General features: G+C 37.0%; 1 protein-coding gene across 1 annotated transcript in view; it reads left to right on the top strand.

Annotated features, from left to right (window-relative positions):
• The window catches only part of LOC150080056 (uncharacterized), a 270,715-nt gene that overhangs the window by 182,674 nt on the left and 65,006 nt on the right, over positions 1–23,035 (top strand). Inside the window, exon 2 of the mRNA XM_090381015.1 lies at positions 1,764–1,969. Coding sequence (XP_090237141.1) covers positions 1,764–1,969 — 206 coding nt within the window. The remainder of the gene's footprint in view (positions 1–1,763; positions 1,970–23,035) is intronic.

Below are 23,035 nucleotides of genomic sequence, written 5' to 3'. Positions count from 1 at the left end.
CTAGCGATAAATCTACTTTTCTAGGCCATTTGTGCTAAAGAGCTTAAGATGGTATCAGTTTTAAAGTAAATCTTCATTTAAATTCATTCTGATAAATTGCAAAACAAATGGATGGTTGAAATAGAGGAAGAATCTAGGTATTGAAATAAATTAGTAGTTAAGCGCACACCTCTGCCAGTTACTTCGAATTTGAAATACTGCGCATAAATCTGAAAATGTTTCTAAATATTTAGATGATTCAGAACGAACATGCCCTTCAATCTCATTTTTCTCAATCGGCCTTTGCATCGGCTTCATATTTCCTGTGCTTAGAGTCATTTGGTTGAAGGTTGAACGTTATGATGTCTTTCGGCAAAGAATCTCTGATACATAATTCAGATGGTTAAAGATCATACTTAGGAGAATTTAGTGACAGTTCCTTAGAAAGCTGCAAAAAACGAGATATATATAGTTATATTGAGTGCTTTTATTTAAATGGAATTTGGGAATAGGTTACTGTTGAACATCAAAGACAAAGAATTTATAAAAATATAATTAATAGTTATTCATTCATTCGATAGCCTGAATGGGTATATTCCTGAGTGGGTATAGTTAATTCATCTACTCTTTTTTATAGTAAACTCTTTAAAATTCAGGCATACTCGGGAATTGAGAGCTGCTGGGATTTTAAAGAGGTATACTTAGTGGTTGGGCAGTTTTAGAAGAGAGCACGTCAGTAAAAATGAAGCGCAAACATCGAACTTATTTAGTAAGCATTTATAATGGCTGTTTGTCCTTTCATCCATTGTTTAGTAGCCAGCAGGATTTAAACTGCATGGATACTGAAGTCGTATTATTTTCATAGCAGAACAAACTTGCCTTTGTAACAAGTTTCCCTGGTATTGCGATACTTTGAGCAGTTAGCTTTAACTATATTATAACTCTGAATCTTGGAAATTTACGTCGAACAATGTCTTTACAACTGTTTTGTCCTTGTACGATCACTAAAATCGACTTGCTATCTAAAGAGGCAAGTTAGTACTGGAACTGCCTATCATAGCAGTCTCATCCTTTAAACAAACGTTGAATTAAGATTTGGAGAGGCCATCTTTTTGGAAGTAGTTTAATACCAGGGCAACTCGTTGTAAATATTAGTTTGTTCTGCTGTGATAATTAAGAGCATAACATTATGTACGATGTTCAAATCTTGCTAGCCGAAGATTAAAGGACAAACATCATAAAAAGAAAAAACGTCACTCGTTTTTGTATAGATCCTTAGAGACAAATGGGATCGTTGATATACGACTGTCAAATTGCTTTCTTAATATTTTCGGATTGCGAAATGTTGATATTTTTTTTTTTTTTGCAAAATGTGAGATTTTGTGGATTCTTTCATTATGTCTTTAAAAATTTCTTTGTAACAAGGTTTCTTAGTTCTCAGCAGGCTTAATGTATTGCTAGATACTTAAAGCCTGTTCAACTAACAAAGGTTACTACACTCATACACAAAAGTTGAAGAACTTTGAGCTGAATGTATTTATTTTATGTCCAAAATTGGATAAACTAGGTTATATATAAAGTTCCACGTGATCTTTCAGGAAATGAAAGTAAAAATTGCATTAAAAAGTCCGAAACGTGCATATTTCACTCCCTTTTAGAGAATTTGGATCCTATTGATTGTTGCTGTTGTGTTCCTCATGGAACCAAAAGTTCATTTACTTTTGATGAAAGCCTCTACAAACCTTACTTGTCGTCATCTGAGCTTTTCTTTCTCTCTTTCGTAGGTGTCCTCAGCCTCAGGCTAGTATCGTTAAATGTGCCTACGACAGTGGCCGTCGGAAAAGGTATTCAGCTGACCTGTCGCTACGATTTAGAGGACGACACCCTTTACTCCATCAAATGGTACCGAGACGACGTCGAATTCTTCCGTTACGTGCCTCGAGACAGGCCTCCGGGACAGTTTTTCTCACTGCAAGGCGTCAATGTAGATGTAAGTACAATCGCTTTTGTAAAACTGCACTGCGGTATCCATCTACAAGAATTGGAGAGGATGGGAGGGGAAGTGGAAGTTACACGACAGACAGAAATTAAAATCCGTTTCGATAGTGTCATGTACGGTTCACTTCACTCGAACACAACTGTTAAATGCACAACTGATTTTGAATCTCTCAGTTTTGCATTATTTACTCTCCATAATATTGTTAACTTCCACTTTCTGGAAAAAATAATGAATCTAGGATAATTAAAAGCAAATAACTAATATATAACATTCGTAGAGAGAGGGATTTCTAATTAATTTTAATCAAGAAACCTGCAGTTAGAATAATAAAATTAATAACTCGAAAGATATACGCGCTATTCAAGTAAAGTTTAAACGTTTGCACGACGTATTCGACATGGATTAAGAAGCTCATATTTCAAATGATTCTGTTAAGTTTCCCGGAACAGACTTCCTCCACTGAAATCAATTAACCCTCACCTCTGGGCATTTAGTAAATCATTTGTCTGGATGCCGGTGAAAATTAACTTCCTTCTTGACATTTCCAGCCGCTATACCAGTATAAATATTCGTATCTCCCAGTAATGAATGAATCACTTAAATCCACTTTTGATGCACGGAAACATAGATTTGACTAACTTCGCGGTGAAGTTTGTTAATAAAATATGAGGCGTTACTTAAGTCATTTATAATTATTAGTGGATTGTAATCCGTAGGCTCAGAAAAACATATTTTGTAAGAAGGATGGCAATGTTCTTTCGTAGATTGGAATTTGTCTAAAAAGGTTACCAATTTCATTCTACGCTTCGGTAAATGAGACATAAAAAGCACCTTTGATAGCTGTAGTGATGTCAGCGATAGCACAGTCATGTAGAAGGATTAATTTCTTGTAGCAGAACGACATTATCACCAAATCTTAGTGGAGCTCTCTTTGTGTGTGTGTATGTGTGTGTGTGTGTGTGTCAGCAAAAGGTGTAATGGAGCAGTAGCTACATCGGGACTAGCTCTGACAAAAGTGTCACAGATACTTGGGAGGTCAACTAGTCATTTATCATCTACCCCACTATTAATAAAGTCAGCTCGGAAACACTTTTGCCAGTAGATGAGTCGGTCTGGTGCCCACAGTTACTTTCCCAGTTGCCGCAGGAGGGGAAAGGGGGTGTGCAATTGACGGAGATTGTGAAAGATCGAGTTACAAGGGTGTGTGCTCGAAATGTGGCTTTGTACATTGTGGTTACTTTTCACCTTTGACATTTATTGATTTTCCTCTGACAAACTCATTATTGTGCTCCGAGTGCAAAAAAAAAAATAGTTAACTCGTGCTAATGATATTTCTGCTTTCATTTTATTACTTTTTTTTTCGCTTTATAGATATGTCGTAGGGCAGAGAAATAAAATCTGTTTTTTTTTTGCTTTAGGTAATACTAGAAAATAATCTTCAATATGAGAATGGAGGGTTTAGGGAAGAGGAAGACTCGAAGGCTTAATAAAGTCACTACTGAATGTAAGAAGTATACTTAATGATTACTATAAATATGGCCCTACAGATCTGAAGGAATGGGCGTTATCAAGATATTGACCAAAACACCAATGTTCAATTAAGGAAACCCAACGTTTATACTAAAAAGAAGAGAAACAGGATCTTTTAAATCGTATTAGAATACCAAGTCGCTTAGCAAGATTACGTTTTTCCATTTAGTAAATTACATTCAACAAGAAAGATCAAAAGGACCTGGAAAAAAGCAAAAAAGTTGCCGCTAGCAAAAACCCAACGATGTTGTAAGGGGAGTCACCAATCCACCCAATTATGCTAATATTCATTCTTCTCGATTTAGTGCCCCTGGATGGGGTGGGAAATCCTGAGGGTTGTGAAAGTACAAAACAGCTTCGGAAAAGAGACAAAATGTCATATCTCTTTTAAAAGATAACCAGTAGCTTTCTGTTTAATAAACTAATTAACTGGTTACCAGAGTAACCAGTAGCTTTCTGTTTAATAAACAAATTTTAAAAACGGATTGGTTTTAATGGCAACGACACTTATAAAATTGGCTATTAAAGCTTTAATTAGCAAATATTTCGTTTCATTTTTTAAAAGTTCGGATAATGCAGCATTTCGAGATCTTTAGTGATTTCTTGTTCTCCTACTAAAACATATGTTAAAAGAGCACTTTTTTGTTTGTTACCTATTAATAAATTTTAAATTAACGCTTAATTTATATAGCAACATAAATGAGAAATCAAAATTCGATCGTGCTGTAATAGTTACACAACGACATGCATTATTGAAGGGGAAGTGAAGGAATCTCAACACCGTTAGTATAAAATTACATCGTGAAAGAGAATTGGCACATTTAAATAAAACTGAACTATATATTATAATAAAAAATTAGCATATCTATATTCACGCATCTCCATGAAATGGGGGCATTAAAGAGCTTTCACTGATTCATAAAGGCAGTCAGTTAATGCGCAACAAAACATCAAAATGTTAAATGGCTCGTCTGTTCAATGTCTAGTCTGCAAGGTGGCACTTGTGAGAATCCAATGGAAGGCTGAAGAAGGATTAAGTTCCTTTGCATCATTGGGAAGATTTCAATCACATCACGTTTTACAAGGAATATGGACTGCCTATGATCACGCACAGATCAGTGGAAATGTTCTTCACTGGACCATCTGATGTGTGCTGATTTGAATGAAATGATCAGCTTGGTTGATCCGATTCCAGTTAGTCTGAAGGGCAGGAACTGTTCTAGGGTTGAATCCTGTATTGGTACAAACTCTAAAACCAGGAGATCATATATAGATTGTAATGAGATTTTTTGCTGGTGATAAAAATAGGACCAACTGATGTTACCAACACTGATTTCTAAATGGGAAGCATTTAGGGAAATAATCATACCAGCTACTAGGCTTTTAATACTAACTAAGAAATACTGTTTAAGGCTTAGACGAAAATGGATTTCTGATGAAATAATGAGACTTGTGGCAGAGAATAAAAATGCATAGGATGCATATAAATTATTAGGCGATACAGAAGCATATGGCAGATATAACATAGTCTCCAATGAAGTCATAAAAGAGGTTAGGCAAGTTAAGGTAGATTATGAAAACAAATCTCTGGAAAAGAATGCAAACACCAGCAGAAGAGATTTCTATGCTAATATTAACAGTAGAAGGAAGGAGTTGAATCGCATTGAGCCACTTTTTTATTGTTGATGAACCTGCTCAGGGTGCTGAGAAACTGAATATATTTATTGATCTATATTCATACATGAGGAATTCTTTAGGAAAGCGGTTGCGAGACGTTTATCAAACTCTAACGGGGAGCTAAATGATTTTGTGATAACTGAAAGGAAAGTGAAACAGAAATTGTTGAAGCGTAACATAAAAAAGGAGCTGTGGTGGGTGAGATTTATCCAATGATATTAAGGAAGGCAGCAAAAGAGGTAAGCAAACACTTAGCCATAATCATGAGAGCATCCTTGGATTTAAGGGAGGTCCATAGGGACTACAGATGTGCGAATGTATCCCCAGTTCACAAAGGAGGATCAAAAAGTGACATGAGTAATTTGAGACTTGTTAGCTTAACGTCTGTTCCAAGGAAAATAATGGATTTACTGGTTAAGGAAATATTTCAGTACCATCTAGACAGAAATGCAATTATACTGCAGTCACAGAATGGATTTTTTTAAGGAGCAACTGTATCATAGAATCTTGTCTGACCAAGATATTTTGATACACTAACAAAGGATATAAAAATTAATTTTGATATCATATAGTTTTATTTAAGGAAGACTTTTGATATTGGTCTACATAAAAGACTGCTGCACAAACTGGAGCAGTGTGTCATTAAGGGAAAGTTACTGCTATGGATAAAGGGATGGTTGTATGGGAAAAGACAGGGAGTGGTTATCAATGGTTATCAGTGGGACCCCCAGTGTTCCACTGATAATAAAAAAAAATTATTACAGATGAAATAAAAATTGGCACGATTAATGAGAGTAATCACGGTAAGCTACTGCAACAACATCTAGAAAAATTAGTCCGATGGGCTGAGAAATAGCAAATGAAGTTTAACATTGATAAATGCAAGATACTGCGGTAATCCCAGATTAAAATACCAACTATGTACTACACTCAGCGTAGTGGAAAATAAAAATGACATGAGGATAATTGTGCAATCAGATACGAAGTTCTCTGAACAGTACAGACAGGCTTCCAGGACTGCTCACAGCTTTTGCCAATGATATACAGGATGTTTGCTAGGTGGGATTAGGAGGTGATTATTCCTTTGTACCTTGATTAGGCAGCATCTTAATTATTGCGTACAGATCTGTAGGCTCATTTTAGGAACGATGTAGAACCTCTGGAACGGGTGCAACCTATGCCCTCAACCATGTTTTTCATTATTTTCAGATCCTGAGTCGATCCTGAAATTATTTACATTTTACGAAATACTCTGTATTGTCTAAACATGAAGAAAACGTAAAACAGGTGCCGAGAAATTTCTAACAGATAGTAAATTTACACTCCAAAATGTTTAGTCTCTGCTAACTTCAAACACTAACTACTATATCAAGAAAATCAGTATGAAAAAGCTCAGCAAAAGAACTCAATAGAACTAAAGGAGAACTCGATATTTTACAAACAAGAAAAGACGTTTTTTTAATTCTTCATTTCAATTTTCCGAACATTTGCTATTTTTCAATCAATGCAGAGTTTGTTCCCAGATTAGATTCCGCGGGTAGCCGTACGAAGTTTCTTACTTTGCATGGAAAGAGATCTGTATAAAATTGTTTCTAAGATGCATTTTTATCTAATATAATTAACTTAAAATCGCAACAGTACGAAAACGGCAATTATTATTTCTTTATCCTCCGTCCACCTTCACGTAATAATTCCATTCCCAATGGATATTGTAATTAAAATTTACATTTGGGTCTTTTAGAAGGATTTGCTGAACGTTCATAAAATATTTATGGAGGAAATATTTTTAGCAATCACCTGTAAAATCAGAAGCACTACTATTTGTATTTAAAGGTTCGAAAAATGTTGTGACTAAAATTTTGCATCGAAAATCTCTGATGAAAAGAATGGTTTCTCATAAACAGAATAACTCTGCTTTTTAAGGAGTTGTCCCAGTGCCGCACTATTTTAAATGAACTTACCTCCCGAAAGAGTAGCTTTTTTTTATTAATTTACAAAAAAGGCGCTCCTGTGTCAACCGATTAGATGGTGTTGCCTTCTTATCTCCTATAAGATGGCTATACCCTTGAGATACTGCCGTGGTATTTTTGATACATCGCTCTGACAAAAAGTTCTCTCCAGTGCAGCCCAGAATGGATGTCTGGAAATACTTCCAATGAATTGTTGGATCAGTGCATATAATGTATATTAATCAACTGGTAGGGTATTGGAAAGAAACGAATTTAGTTAAAATAGTGCGCTTAACCTGGGACAAAAACATCAATTCATTTTCAGAGATATATTGCTCGTTTGTTTTATAATTCGATTAATATCTATCAACAAAATGCAAAATGCAGAAGCTACACATCCCCGCCATGTTACTGGGCGTATTAAGAATAATGGCTTCTAAAAATATCTGTTGTTATGAAAAGATGCGAGGTTTGCTTGTAAAGTTTAAGCTGGTTGATGCTGGGTAATGAATCAGTCAGAAAATGATTAATGAAACCCCTCTTGTCATTTATTAAATTCTTCGGAATAAATCTAAAGAGGGCTGATAATTCATTTTAGCACCTGAATGCCATCAACCACTTCCTCTGAGGATGTACTAGCTGCTCGAAAATTTCTAAGGTGAAGCCGAAAAAACTGAAAACAAATATGTGAACTACAACATTAAGTAAGAGAGAAGATTTTTTAAAGGAAAGGAGGAAAGCCAACTATTTCTTTTGGGATACTTGACAGCAAAATTGATTTCTAAGTTATCGCAATAAATATTATGGTTTCAGATCATCAGTTTATTAAATGTTTTAAGGATTATTAAATGTTTTTAGGATAAAAGATTATACTATTCAGATTTGCTCACAAACTGACCAGATGGACATTTAACGCGGAAAATTGCAAGGTACTACACATGGGAAGCAGCAATCCAGAATACTTTGTTGATGTTATATAAGCTTGCTTCCTTGTATCATTCTCCGCTCTGCCCTAATACTAACACCAACTGATATATTTTGCATATACTCAGTGATCACTGAATTATGACCACCTACCTAATATCGGGTTGGGCCACCTTTCGCACGGATAACAGCCGCTACTCGCCTAGGCAGGCAACTAGCGTGACTCAACTAGCGTGAATACGTTCGTAGGGATCTGCAGCCATGATACCTGAGAGGCTTTCCACAGTGTCGGAATAGATGATGCGTGTTCATTCGCTTCGCTTCCCTTTCCAAAGAATCCCACAAGTGTTCAATTGAATTGTGATCAGGCAAAGTTGGAGATCAAGGAAGATGGGTGAAATCTTCGTTGTGTTCCTCGAACCACTCGTGCACACTGCGGGCCCGATGACACGGCACATTATCTTCTTGGAAGATCCCGTTTCTGTATGGGGAAAAAAATGCAACATGGCAGATTGCACATGTTCTCCTAAAATCTGCTGAAAGACTTCACCAGTGAAACGTTGGTCCTACGCACCCCGGATCCTAGTTCTTGACAGCAAAACATACCCCTTATTAAGCAACCTCCGCTGCCTGCCTGGATAGTGGACATCATGAACGATGGGTCCATGGACTCATGTTCCTTGAGCCAAACATCAATGCATCTGTTGGGGCGTTGCACCAGGTATTATCCGAGCAGCACACTCTTTAGTAGTTCTCGAGTGTTCAACCAGCGTGTTGTTAACGCCACGCCATTCACCGTCGACGATGACCAGCAGTGAGAAGAGGGTGTCTTGGATCGTCTGCTGTGGAACCCTATACGATATCTAAAGTCCATGAAAGAGAAGGCCAAAAATTATATCGATATGCTTGCTCGCTTCACCCGCAAAGACTGGGGTCTTAAGGGACCTGAACTCCACCTTCTTTATTCAGCTGTTTTTGTACCGTTCGTAACATACGGCGCTGCCATATGGGTCCATCGTTTGTCTATCATCAGCACTAGGAACGTTATTCTGCAGATACAACGGTTGATGTTATTAAAAATGACTCTGGCTTGTAGAACGACCTCAACAGCAGCACTACAAGTATTAACAGGTTGTATCCCCCTTGACCTCCAAGTGACCTTCACAGCGCTTTCGCATGGCATCAGTAAGAACAAAGAAACTGAATTCCTGGAGATGAAAACTATTGTCGATGCAGATCCCAAAACAAGAACTCCGGCGTACTTGGCAGGAACTTGTTTCCCTCTGGCAAATCCGTTGGGATGATTCCATCAAAAGCAGTACTACCAAGCTATTTCTTCCTAGTGTCTCCTACCTCAACAAACAAAGACTTGGCTTGTTCTTTCCTAATTTACACGCTACCTTTCTTATGACAGGACATGGGTCATTCAAAAAGCGACTTCAGGACTTTGGGCTTGTAAACGATGTCCATTGTGTTTGTGGAGAACTGGAGGACTAGCACCACATAATGCACTCGTGTAACATCTACCTGGACCTACGCAATCAACTGTTATTGGATATAAATTTAACCACACTCAGTCCGGAAAGCAACCTGTTAAAATCAAAAGAAGCTTTTTAGCTTTTAGCAGGTATGCCTCAGCAGTCTTCAAAAGGCGTTGGTATCATCTCTCCATGTCTGATCCCACAACATAGACATCCACACCAGACGTTCCTGAAACCGCTATGATCTCTCTCCATATTCCATATATGCCCTTCTCTCATCACCGGCCACTTTCAGAACTGAATGAACACCTAACTGGACATCTTCCGCGTTGGAATGACGGCACTGAACTGATATATATCAAACTCACACTTCCCGTTACACCTACCCAACTTTGCAGAACGCTCTTTTGTTCTGCAAGCTGTTTTCCTTTCCCTGGCCTTCAGTGGGCTCCCAGACCAGGGGTGATTCCTACTTCTCCCTTCCCACCTCTTCTTTCCGCTAGAGGATGCCTTCTTTCCTCCTCCTTTTGCCTACTTTGACTCCTCCACTTCTACTATCTTCACCACTCTCTTCCCCCTTTTTTTTTTTTTTTTTTTTGGTCTCCGTCCAGAAAGCTCAGGCGACCCTGGCGGAGATCAGCCAGAGGAATCAAGGCAGTCTGGCTCACCTCCCAGTGGTGGTGGCGGCCAACGTAGGGTTCCACTAGGGACCCTGCTGCCAAGTAGCCAGAGACACAACAACAGAACATAACATAATACTGCATAAACCAGACACTAATGATACCAACACTTTTTTCTGGCTTATGCAGTAGTTCTGCATTCCATCACAGAGTACATACGGCGCAGATGTGGGAAACCACAGGTGGCGCGTAACCCTAAATACTATGACACTATGCCACGTCTGATTACGTGGCGCACCGTCATTTGGGATGTTCTTGCATTCCCCATATTGTATTGCGATGTCAACTATCGCCCGGTGACCTGCCGTTGATTCTGCACCCTTCGTTCACCACGATACTCCTTGGTAATCCTTTACAGTTCTGTGGGAGGGAGGTGGTTTGACCAGTTCGATACCATTCTTTGTACGCCTTTACGTTTTACCGATATGGATGCACCCGACTCACGAGCTCGCACAATCATGCCCTTCTGAAATCCGTGTATCTTTGCTACGTCCCATAACTGCTACTTTATCACTTTGACTAGCCAGACCAGATGCAAATTACCGCTGCTATAGCGTACGAAATTGTTCGGCAGCTTTTTGTACTGCTAGCTATGCGGCATAGCCTATTACGGATGGGGTGGTCATAATTCAGTGATAAATGAGAGTATATTCACATGTGAAGAAGTTTAAAGGAATGTGGATTCCAGAAGTACACTAAGTTATTACTGGGAACTGAATGATTTTATGATGACTGAGAAGAAAGTAAACGAGAAATTGTTAAAGCTAAAAGTGAATAAGGAACCCGAGCTCGTGCAATCTGTCAAATTTTATTAAAAGAAGCAGCAAAAGATGTAAACAAGTTTATGGCCCTCATAATGAGAGTATATTTAAGTTTGGGGATGGAGGAGATCCCCTTGAAATTGTAGATGTTACAATGCATCCCCATTCTTTAATGGCATTAAAGAACAAAGTGAATAATTTCAGACCTGCATGCTTGAATTCTCTTACATAGAAAATAATGGAGTCAGAGAAGTAATGTACGATCATTTGCACAGGAATGCAGCATATGACGAGGCATCACAGCAGATTTATTAAGGGAAGACCTATTTTGACCAATATGATTAGCTGTTATGACGCAGGGCCAAAGGAACTGGATGAAAAATATATTTTGGCATCACATACTTAGATGTTAATAAATATTTTGATACTGTTCCACATGAAAGACTGGTAAAACTTGGGGCAGTGTAGCATTAGAGGCAATGTAGCATTGAGCGAGATAATACAGAGAGTAATTATAAGTGGGAACTGCTCTTCTTGGACTACTGTGTTGTGTGGAGTTCCCAAGGGTTCAAGTGCTGGGCCCATTATTGTTTTAAATATTTATTGACCGTATTGATGAAGGCATATCGAGTTTGATATTTAAGTTTGCTGAGGATACAAAGGTTAGCACTGTGGTCAAAGGCAGGATGTATAATACGTTACTGCAAAAAGACCTACAGAAATTAGACAGATGCGTAAGAAGTAACAATAGATAAAACAGACATCGATAACAGAAAGTGTTCCAGAATAACATGCCAATTAGTTGGTATCCCACTCAGTCTGGTGGAGAGGGTAATTGTATAGTCGGACCTGGAGGTGATCATTTCGCTGTATAAGGCATTAGTTTGGTTACACCTTGAGCATTGAATAGTAGTTTGAATAAATTTAAAACATGATTATACAGCTCATTAGAAAGGTAGAAATATGAACTGGGTAAATTTTTCCACTATTGCATTTTTTGAGAGAAGAGAAGGTCCCCTGCAAAAAAGTTCGATACCATTCTTTAAGAGCATTCCTAAGTTCCCCTTCAAATTATGTTCGAAGGTCCTCTTGGGTGGTAGCACATTTGGTGGACTTGCCGTCCTCTCCCACATCGAGTGGGAAAGACCTGATTTCGAGTCCGGTCGATGACCAGAGATATTTTTATGGGCCTTTTTCACAACTTGGCTGAGTTAGTCGGTCTTAGCGAGGATAACATAGCTTTTTCTCCTGTAAATTCGGGATTTTCGTCCATAAAAACAGAAAATCGACCACAGAACTGTCTTTGACAACAGAGCAATATGGCATATTGCTCCGGCTAGCGCCTTAATCGACGATGCTCCTAATGCCCAATAACAACAACAGCAACAACATATATCACTTCTTTCTCTTTAAGAATTTTTTTGTAGTGCAGAATAATTTTTAAAAATCTGGTTCTAATGCTGTAACTTTCAAAGTAATGTAATTTCGAATAGAAGATGATGTATTATAATATTTACTATGAATGATTTTATGAATACATTTTGCCTACGGAAATATCAAATTAGACCTGAAATTATTCAAAATAATATATAATCTATGTTACATTCAATGATATTTAAGTTAATGAAGAAAGTGACCATGAACCAAACATCCAGTATTTTGTGGTTTCATGTAGATTTAACATGCGATGTGTTGAACTCTCTACCGGTACGCTGAGCCTTCCGCAAGGAACTTATTAAATCTTTTCAATCGAGACTGTGTCAAAGCTATGTTGGAAGTGTAGGGTTTCCAGGCATTTTAATGCCACAAACATAATAAACATATGTAAACAACAGGCGTACATTTCCCTCAGAGCCGTTTCTCTACTTTAGATCTTCAATCTTTTAATAATAGCCTTAAAAGGCCAAAGTCTTATCGATTAACTGGTTACTTGGTGTAGAATTACATCACCGTCTTTATTAAACTGGTAGCCCTTTGAAGTGGCGTGTTCACTATCAATATATCAAATGATAATCATATAGATCTTGCGTACCGTATAGCGTTTCGTTGCCACTCTCGCTGAGATGGAGAATAAGGAATATCAAAGGACAGACAGGTAGCGTATTAGGCCATGATTAGAGGAGAGAAACAGTCCCTTTATAATTCATTACTTATCAGCGAACGAAGTTCAGCGATAATTTTCTACATCACTCTCAATGTCCGCCATATGAGGACCTTTGTACTCAACTATGACAGGTGTGTGTGCGAAAGTGATGCAATAATTTAAAAGCAAGCAAACAGGTTTTCACTTACACTACAATGAATTTGTGGGTTGTTTGGATTAACGCCAAGGTATCTGAAGTCATAAGGTATTTTAACAAAAGGAGATGCAAGGTTAATGGAGCTTTTAATACAATAGATATCAATAACTTAATAAATACAAGGGTATGGAAGGACAGCATTCGTAGACGCTGCACTGACTACGTTGTCGTTGTTGTTGGCTTTTAGGAGCGTTAGTAACGTAGGCTGTATTATAGTGTATTATTATTATGTCTGTAAATTGCGTGTGTTCTGTAGTCGAATTGCTGTGTGTCGTTTGCTGGATGAAAAACCCAAGTCTCCGGTAGAAAATACATGCTGCTCTCCCTTGAGACCGAATAACTCAGCCAAGTTGTGAAAAAGACAAATAAAAATTCCTCTCTTCAATGACGGGATTCAAACTCAGGTCTATTCCACCGAGTGTGGAGAGGGTTTCGATTATACCAACTGTGCTACCCATGAGTTGGTAATTACGATACGAGCGCACCTGTAATTAGTATTAGTATTGGTAGTAGTAAATGATTCAAGAAAGCAAGTTTATAAAGTATCGGGAAAAAAAAAAACTTCACTTATCACCTACGCCCTTCAAATAGTTTGTCTATTTCTTCCTTGAATTTACTCAAATTGTCCACTTCCACAACAACAAAATGGAAATTTAATCCAATAATCCACAATCATTCTATTCAAGACCTTAAACACTTCAATTAGATCTCCGCGTGTGTGCCTACGCTCCACAGGCTCAGGCTACAGTTTGCAGAACTGAAGCCTTTCAAGGTAATAGAACCTTTTTTCCCTTCAGAAATCATGCTGCTCTTCTCTTTACACGTCCCAGCGGTTCTACATCATTCCTAAAATAAGTATGCAGTACTCAAGTTGCTGCCTAACCATTACCTTTTATAATGGAATAATCGCTTCTTTATCACTGCTAGCAAAGTTTATGTATATACCAATGACAAAACCCAAGAGTTTTCCTGGCAGCCTGTCTATACTGCTCAGAGAACTTCATATCTGACTGCACATTTACCTCCAGGTCTTTTTCATTTTCCCCTGAGTTTGTATCACTCAGTTAGTTTTGTTAATTTAGGATTTCTACCCATATGCAGTACCTTGTATTTGTAAATATTCAAGTTCAACTTCCACTCCTCAGCCATCTGCATAATTTGTCTAGACCTTGATGCTGTAGCATACCCTGACTACTGCGAGTAAACACTATGTGAGGTTTTGTATCATATGCAAATTTAGACATCAAGCTTGATATGCCTTCATTAATATCGTTAATAAATATTTTAAAAAATAATTAGCCAAGCACTGAACCATTGCCAACTCTACTAATAACATTACTCCACGAAGAGCAGTTCCCATTTCCACTCAACTGTCCCTTTATCCATAGCAGTAACTTGTCGGTAATGCAGCATTGCTCCAGTTTGTACATCAACCTTTTATGTGCAACAGTATAAAAGCCTTTCTGAAATCCAACTATGTGATACCAAACTTATTTTTGCATCAATTATTTTGTTACTACCTCCTAATACCAATCAAATTGGTGAGACAAGATTGCCCCTTAACAAATCCATGCGGTGACTGCAGTATAATTGTATTCCTATCTACATGGTCCTGCATTACTTCTTTGACCAATGACTCCATTATTTTTCTTGTAACCTAGGTTAAACTAACAGGTCTATAATTACTCATATCACTTTTTAATTCCCCTATGTGAAAATGGGAATATATTCGCACATCCCCAGTCCATAGGGACCGCCTCGAATCGTAGGGTGCCCTCATAATTATGGCTAAGGGTTTGCTGGCCTCCTTTGCTGCCTCCCTTAATATGACCCTGCTCGGGTTGATGACAACCTGAATATACATGCAAAATAGCTATTCAATTTGAAGTGGACCAATGTGATTCAGCCTCTTCCTACTACTGTTAGAATGCTAATAAAAGTAAAGAAGTTTTTGCTGTTTTCCTTTGCATTCTTTGCCAGAGATTTCTAGTAATATGCCTTAAATTCTCTATCCTTGATTTTGACTTGATTACCGACCATTTTATTTCTACCATAAGCATATGTATCACCTAATGATTGTATGCATCCCATGCATTTTCTTCTCGTCCACAGGTACAGATAGATGGCCCCGGAAGTTACGCCAATGCAACAAATAATCAACGAATACAATTAATTCAAACTATACATTATCTGGGGGAAGTTTGTTGGAAATTAGTAATCACAAATTCTTTAGAAAGTTCCTTTGCAATTGAAACTTCCACGTCTTGCGTTAAGAAGTTGTTTGTCAGCTTTTAAATTATCCAGGTTTAAGAGAAGTTGAACAAGCACCATTCAAACTTGTCTTTATCAGACGTCTAAGGTATCGGTATAAAGAAAAGAAAGCAGTCGTGAATCAAAAAGCTCTTGAGAAGAAATCAGTTTGTCTAGTGAATAAAACGATGTGTTCATCTTATTAGAAATAGCTGTCCTACAAATAATACCCGATGGCAGAATGTAAAACGGATTCCCACTTCTGCCGAGGGTCATCAACGAAACAGGAGCATCCTTGAAATTATTGCCCTTGATTGGCCAAGAAAAAAATGCTCACAAGAGATTACTGTATTTCAACCAATTAAACACCTGATGATAAGCTGACTAGAAATAGCTTATATCGATCTCGGTTAATTCAATTCAGAAGTAAATGATAACTATTACCTGATGTAGGGAAAAACTCTTTATTACCAGGTTGTTTTTCCTCATGATATTATAATATTTAACGCTATAAAAGAATATTCGATTGTAAATAAATAAATTCCTAAATAATCAGAAACGGTCTTATCAGTTTCTTGTCTATGCTGATTGTTAAATGTTGTCATATTTTCTAAATACTGTAACTGTTCAAATAATTTAAATAAAATTCAAAAATTCAAACCAGAGAGAGAATGATATTGAAAAGATAAAGAACAGTAACTCTCCTCTATCTCCTTTATATGAACACGAAGTCCTTTTGGCTAGCACAGTGGTTGAAACTGAGGTTTTCGTCCAGCCAGGAATTGGGTTCGGTTCCTGTTAGAACAATAAAACGTTTTTTTTTTTTTCATGTAACCAAAGGGCCATATTATTGTACCATTTTACTGGATTGTCACTCACTGCATTCAGGTATTGTTGCAAAATTCGAGGACAATCTTATTCGAACACATTTAAGATATAACAAGCTATGTTTTTGTAATAAAGTTCTTTGGTTTAGTTATCTGAGTATGTAGTTGACAAACATCCCTCGTGTGAGAACCACCTTGCCTGATAGATCAGCCAGCGGCTAACGCACATATGTAGTACAGGTGCTTGAATTGAGCAAGATTCGAACCCACATGATTGATAATACGGATTTATCAATCAAAATATTTTATTTTTGTCAAAATGTCAATGAATAAAAATGTAATTAGAAGTTTGAAACATTATTTCTATGAAATTTTCATGAAAAGGATTATGATTAAAACAATTAAGTAAATAAAATTGGTGAAAAAGCATGGTAAAAAAAACATACGGAAAACTTGCTTTTACCCACATACTCCGTTCACTTAACACAAGCTCTTAGATTTAAGCAGTGATAAAATCCCATTAACTGAACGAAAACCTCAGTTTCAACCACTGTGCTGGGAGGACTCAAATGTCCGTTCATAAATCCACAGTGAAATGACGACTGTGCGATCTCAAAGTGGTATTGACATTAAGGTGAGGTGGAAGTAATGGCTGACCAAAGGGTGGAAAAAATGAACAGAAGAGATAAACAAACTCAGTTTTCGGAGTTGATGAAGATTTTAAAGCAAACTGAGCAGACCAAACAGAGGAACTGGAATTTATTTAAAATCTTGAGAAAATGAACAATACAGTATTTAAAAAGATCTTTCTTGGACCTTGAATATGAATGCGTATATACATTCGGATTCTTAGTTTGAATGAACTTTCATACTGCAACAATCGGATTATACGAACCCAGATACTGAAACATTCGGTTTTTAAGAACTCAGTTACAACACTCGGGTAGTCGTAATGAATTTCTGCAACTCAATTTCCTTAAAAACTAATGTATTTATACACTAAAGATGAAAACTTTCATTATGCATTTTAAAACAACGAGCTATTCAACTTACCGCCGTTTGCGCCTATATTGCAATCTGCACGCCCAGTTGGTAAAGGTAAGCTACATAATACTCTGGTGGGTAGCACGGTTGGTAAGATCTCCGTTCTCCTCACACTGGGCGGAAAAGACCTGAGTTCGAATCCCATCGATGACAGGAGGCATTTTTATTGGTCTTTTTCACAACGTGATTGAGTTAGTCGCTCCAAGCATGGTATTTTTCTCTCAGAATATCGGGTTTTTCGTACAGCAAACAGAAAATCAACCACAGAATAGAGTACAGGCAATAGACACGGAGCAACATGGCGTCACCGATGCTCCTAAAACCCAAAAATAAAAAGCTATATAATATAAAGTTTTTCTCATGCTTTTCGCCATGACCTGAATGCTTGAATTTAATTCGAAGAAACTTAATGCTAGAAAATGATATTCCAATTTATCTATAATTTAAATGCGCGTTAAAGTTCATTAAAATTTAATTTGGTGGATAAATTATATAAGTTTTATGATATAATCACTACAAATGATGAATAATCTATTCAGCCAGAAGTTGCTAGCGGATGGAAACTCAGGACAAGTTAATAAAGGAAATATTTCCATACAACAACAAATTATTAATATATAATGTCTGAGAGATGATTTTAAGTACTGTTGTGAATAGCATTAAATCCGTGATTTTACGTAATTCACGTAAAGACACGAAAGGGTTTATCTTTTCTGTTTTCCTTCCTTTATCATAATCTCTGCAACTTTTGCTGACTCCCGTGACTTTCCTGGCGGTGCGTAGCTTATTTGTTTGGAGTGAAAATACATCGCGTTTCCGGTTCCCACATAGCAAACCCCACCTTAAACATCACGCTCCACCAAACCCATGCGCGTGCCGCTATTCCGCTTTATCCCTTCTTCCTCCTTCCCACCCTTCCTCTTCTTCCCACCTCTAACCAGGTGTTTTCTCACCTGAGTCATCATCCCGTCAACTTTCGCAAAACTTTACATCTCTGCACGTAACGGGCAGTAATCCCAAATTCCAATCTCCCGCATTTCGTTCGTCACGTATCTGAAAAACAATCGCCCAGTTTCTGCTCTCATCTTTCCACTCGACAACACTAACACATTCATCTATTCATGCTCATGTCTCGAGTTTTTTCGCTTGTGCTGTTTCGCTCGGCTTTTCGAATTATTCATAACTTTCATCTAAATCTCATTCCTTCTTCAGCCTGCATAAAAAGATGAACTTCATCTGGGATGTGCAATGCAGACACGAGATACAGAAAAAGAAAAGAGAGAGAGAGAGAAAGAAAGGATAAAAAAAATCGTTGCTGGGCACACCGCTCCTGCAAACACTTCCGGATTTCTCTACACCAACTGTAGTTTTTGCAAATTCGAGAAGCCAGCTTCTATTCTAAATTCATGCGGCGTGGCTTGTGATGATTGGTACATGAACTGGGTTTCTCATTGCACTATACATCCACAGGGTATGATTGCTTTCCCCACAGGAGCCCAGCGACACATGGGGAAGATTATAAGGCGTTTAGCTTCGCACACCATCTGTGTGTGTGCGTTGTCTTTTCAAAATATGGTGAAAAGGGCTTCGAATCTGACACGAAAATATTGTTTCATAAAATATTAAAATAGGTGAATGGGCAAAATTACCCTTTTCTATCCTTAATCTTCAGACAGACCTCTCTGTGTAGGTACGAGCACAGTTTGTAAATGCAAAACAAAAGGCGCGCGCATACAACAGAAGCTAAGCGGAGGTGAAGACTGTGATTTTGTATTTGCATCAAAATATCAACCGGCAGAGGGAAATAAAGATGGAATACAAACCATACTGAAATAAAAAAATAGACAAGATGCTTCATTGTCTACGTGCATGTGGTTACAGGTTAAGATTTAACTGCAATCAAGAAAAGCCTTTTTCCCTTCTAACGATCTGATGCTGGTGCCATTAAAGGATTTGAATAAATCGTATTACAGAATTAAAGGATTATGGTTAAGCATCATCAAAGATTAAAGAATTATAATAAATCTCTCGCAGGATTAGAATGACTTATCAAGTGAAAGGCTATAATGTGTCTTATCACAGTTCTTCAGGCAATATTAAAAAATGAATTGTTGTTTGGATTACTCCAGGCATTCGAATTGGTTAACTCTCGCCATTGTCCCTTTTATGCAAGTTTATAATTCTGAATGACACGAAATTGAGCGCAAAGTGTAATTAACTAATATTATTGTCGTCAAACAGTTTTTTTTTCTTTTAAAGAAAATAGAAATCTCTAGGTTGAGGAATGAACTGCTTTTCCAGCTTCTCTGCATTGGATTACTGATTTTAGACCCTCTCCAGAAGCAAGATTTCCTTTTGGAAGATACCACAACAGGTCTTCTTACGATATTAAGAAATCGCATTTAAATTAACATCAAAGTACGGCTGGAACACGCACTATATTTTCTTCATCTGGCCAATATGTTAATTAAAACATATTTTAATTAACATCAATAAAGATTAAGATTAAAGGATTACATCACTACATAAAGAAATCCTTGAAATACCTCTATTTGAATAAGAAGGTAAGAAGAAGAAAGGGAAAACAGACAAAGGATTAGGCTTTGATAAAAACGTTTCCAAAAACTAAAATTAACACTGATCTAAATATTAACCATTATGTAACGAATATTAATCTAATAATAATAATAACAATCCAATAACATTATTCCAAATTTGAAATTGTAATGAATTTTATGTCTTTACTTCTCTAAGATTAATTCAGCTTTCTTTATTAATAATTCATAGATGTAATCTCTGTGTGAATAACAGAAATGAAAGCGAACTGGGTATTAAATCCTGTATTTATATTAAATCTTTCCTGCCGTTATTGGTGTTTGGTTTATTTGATGGAATAAGTAAAAATAGAAATGCACGTGTATCCTTTGTTGACAAAGATCGAAATAATTGAATTTAAAAAACATAGAATGAATGTCAGGGATTAGAACATTATACTTCACGAAAGAGAGAGTTTAAAAATTGTAGCTATGAATGAGGCGAAATTTCTCATTTTCCCTCCACAGTTGTTCCATTTGAAAGCTGAGCACAACAGGCCACAAGTAGAGGTACCACTACTGATATATTTTAATTAACATCAAAATAAGGCCGGAAAGGATTACATTTTATTCACGGTTCACCACTTTCTTGAAAGTTCCTTTGACTTTCTTTGTACAGATGTTAAAAAAAAAAAGAAATTAATTACGATTTCAAATTCTAATAAAATCTTCACTTAATATTAATCGTAATTCAAGACAAATCTCAAATGGATTAAATTCTTAATTTTAATCCATATATTAATTTATATTTTAAAATCTTCAATTAACCATGAATATTAACACGTAGAATTAATATAGAATTAATTTCATGTTATGGTGGAATTAATTTCAGATTATTGGATGTATAATTTTGGATTTCAGTTATATTAAATCAGATTAACCCGATTGTTAATTTGGGTATTATGATCCAAAATTATGCAGTTTAAGTTTCGCAGCCCTCAAACTTTCTTGAATATTTGCTCTTGATGAGGGAGCGGGCATTTGGCATCTTTTAATAATCAAATTAATCACCTCATTTAATATAATATTTCAAACAGATAATCAGAAAAACCAGCAATGAGGAGACGGATTCAATAACCCCAATCCAATCAAATAGGGTGTAAGTGGTCACTATATCCAAACCGTATTCAATAAAGATTACATATATTCTATCTTATATAAGAGAGACAAAAAGAGAGAGATTCTAGGGAAAAAAAGCAGGAAAGAAGACTAATCTTTTTAAAAAAGCATTAAAAATTTCCATCGGCTCAGAATACTGGTATTTAATTATAATTACTCAGGAAAGAGTCTGCTGAAGACACAAGAATGACAAAGAAATAAAAATTAATTTTTATTTCTTTGTCATTCTTGTACTTTAGGAGAAACTCCAGGGAGAAATTGAAGTGTCAAATCTTTTAGGGCAGATCACCATCCACCTATGTACTGTTATCAGTAACCCCCACATCTGCTTACTTCAGATGTTGGGCTTTCCCCTTCATGGCAAACTCACTTTTGTTCCCAGAGCACACACACACACACACACACACACACACACACACATAAAAGGGATGTTTTATGGCAGCCATCGTCTGAGCCGACACTCTTCTGCCAGTTTTGCTTTATCATACGAAACAACACGCACACATCTGAAAGTAGCGAGTATTTCACGCGCCATTAAGCGATGCTGCATTCCTTATTGCCAGCACGAACTACGAAACGGAGGGGGAGGGGTAAAATAGCCCATTAAAACGAAGACAAACCGTCAAGATTCGGTTTTATGCCGTAATAGGGCTTCAATTGGACTTGTGCTACTCCTCCATGCTCCCTGGTGGCGCACAAAAAGTCCGACAGTTTTGTACCGATGCGAGGCCATTAAATCCGTAAGACGTCACGCCATCTCTTCGGAACTTTCTTACCACTGCATACAGAATATTATCGGGGAGAATTAAACGTGCCTTCTGCGGAGAGTAATTAAAGTGTGAGAAGAAACCACACTGAAAAAGTCAAAGGAGTTCTTGCATAATAAGAAGTTTGTGTTGCGAGAAGATAATCTCGGCTGTCACATCGATGAGAAAAACGCTCAACTCATTCTCTGGGTAAATGCCGTTGTTATCTTCTTGGTATTCCATTCCACTGTACGAGATGCAAAGTTACTTGCCTGCAGATTAGCGTTAATTGACTCAGTATATCTGCGCGGTTATCTTTGCATATCGCTGTGGGTGGGCAGGGGTGTGTGTGCGTGCGCTCGTGCTCAAGCGTTTGCGATTACTCAATTGTAAACCACAATAGAATTTCAAGTAATACTAAAAGGGGCTTGCGGTTCGTCAGAAAATCCTGTAAGGATGTTTAATGAACATCGTTACCTCTACCGAAGAGTTCAGGGATTACAAAGGCCCAAAGTGATTCGACTCGCTTAAGTTTTTGAAGATTTTTTCCCCAACATCTTTATAGATAAACTGTTCCCGCAAGATGGCCTAGAGTAGGAATCGATTTTCGAGAATAACCAATAGCAGGTAGTCTTTCGTAGATCTAATGTCGAATTAAAAGAAAATGAACAGTACTGAATTAACCCAAGATTTAATAAAAACGAATTCTTTCAACTGTATACCCCGATTAATTAAACTACGGGTCTTCATAAAAAGCCATAGCAACTTTAAAGCACTTTATTTCTTAAAGTATTAAGCGCGTAATGGTAGCCATAAAGAAGCACAAATTTATAAAGTTTTTAATTTCTTTCCGACACTGGAAAGCAGGCTTATTGAGCTTATTGAGATTACATAACTTTTCTTTTTACACTCTGATTCAAACTAACTTTGCGCTATACGAAATGGTAGTGAGCGGAGAAAGAGAGGGATGGAAGTATGCCGACGAGGATAGTTCATTTCTATCCGCTATCTTGAAAGAGGACTAAAATAAGCTGTATAATTTACTATAATGATAGAAGTTGAAATTATACCCAATTAATTCTAATTAGAATTTGTAGTTTATGTAAAATCATTTTCAGTAAAGGAGAGGCATTCCAAAATCATTTATCTTTTATGAATGAAAAGTTCTCTACTAT

This window comes from Mastigoproctus giganteus, chromosome 9 (assembly GCF_048544385.1).
Source record: "Mastigoproctus giganteus isolate SK-2022 chromosome 9, ASM4854438v1, whole genome shotgun sequence".
Classification (NCBI taxonomy): Eukaryota; Metazoa; Arthropoda; class Arachnida; order Uropygi; family Thelyphonidae; genus Mastigoproctus; species Mastigoproctus giganteus.
The sequence above is the reverse complement of the archived record's forward strand: the minus strand, read 5'-3'. Positions and strand labels throughout refer to the sequence as shown.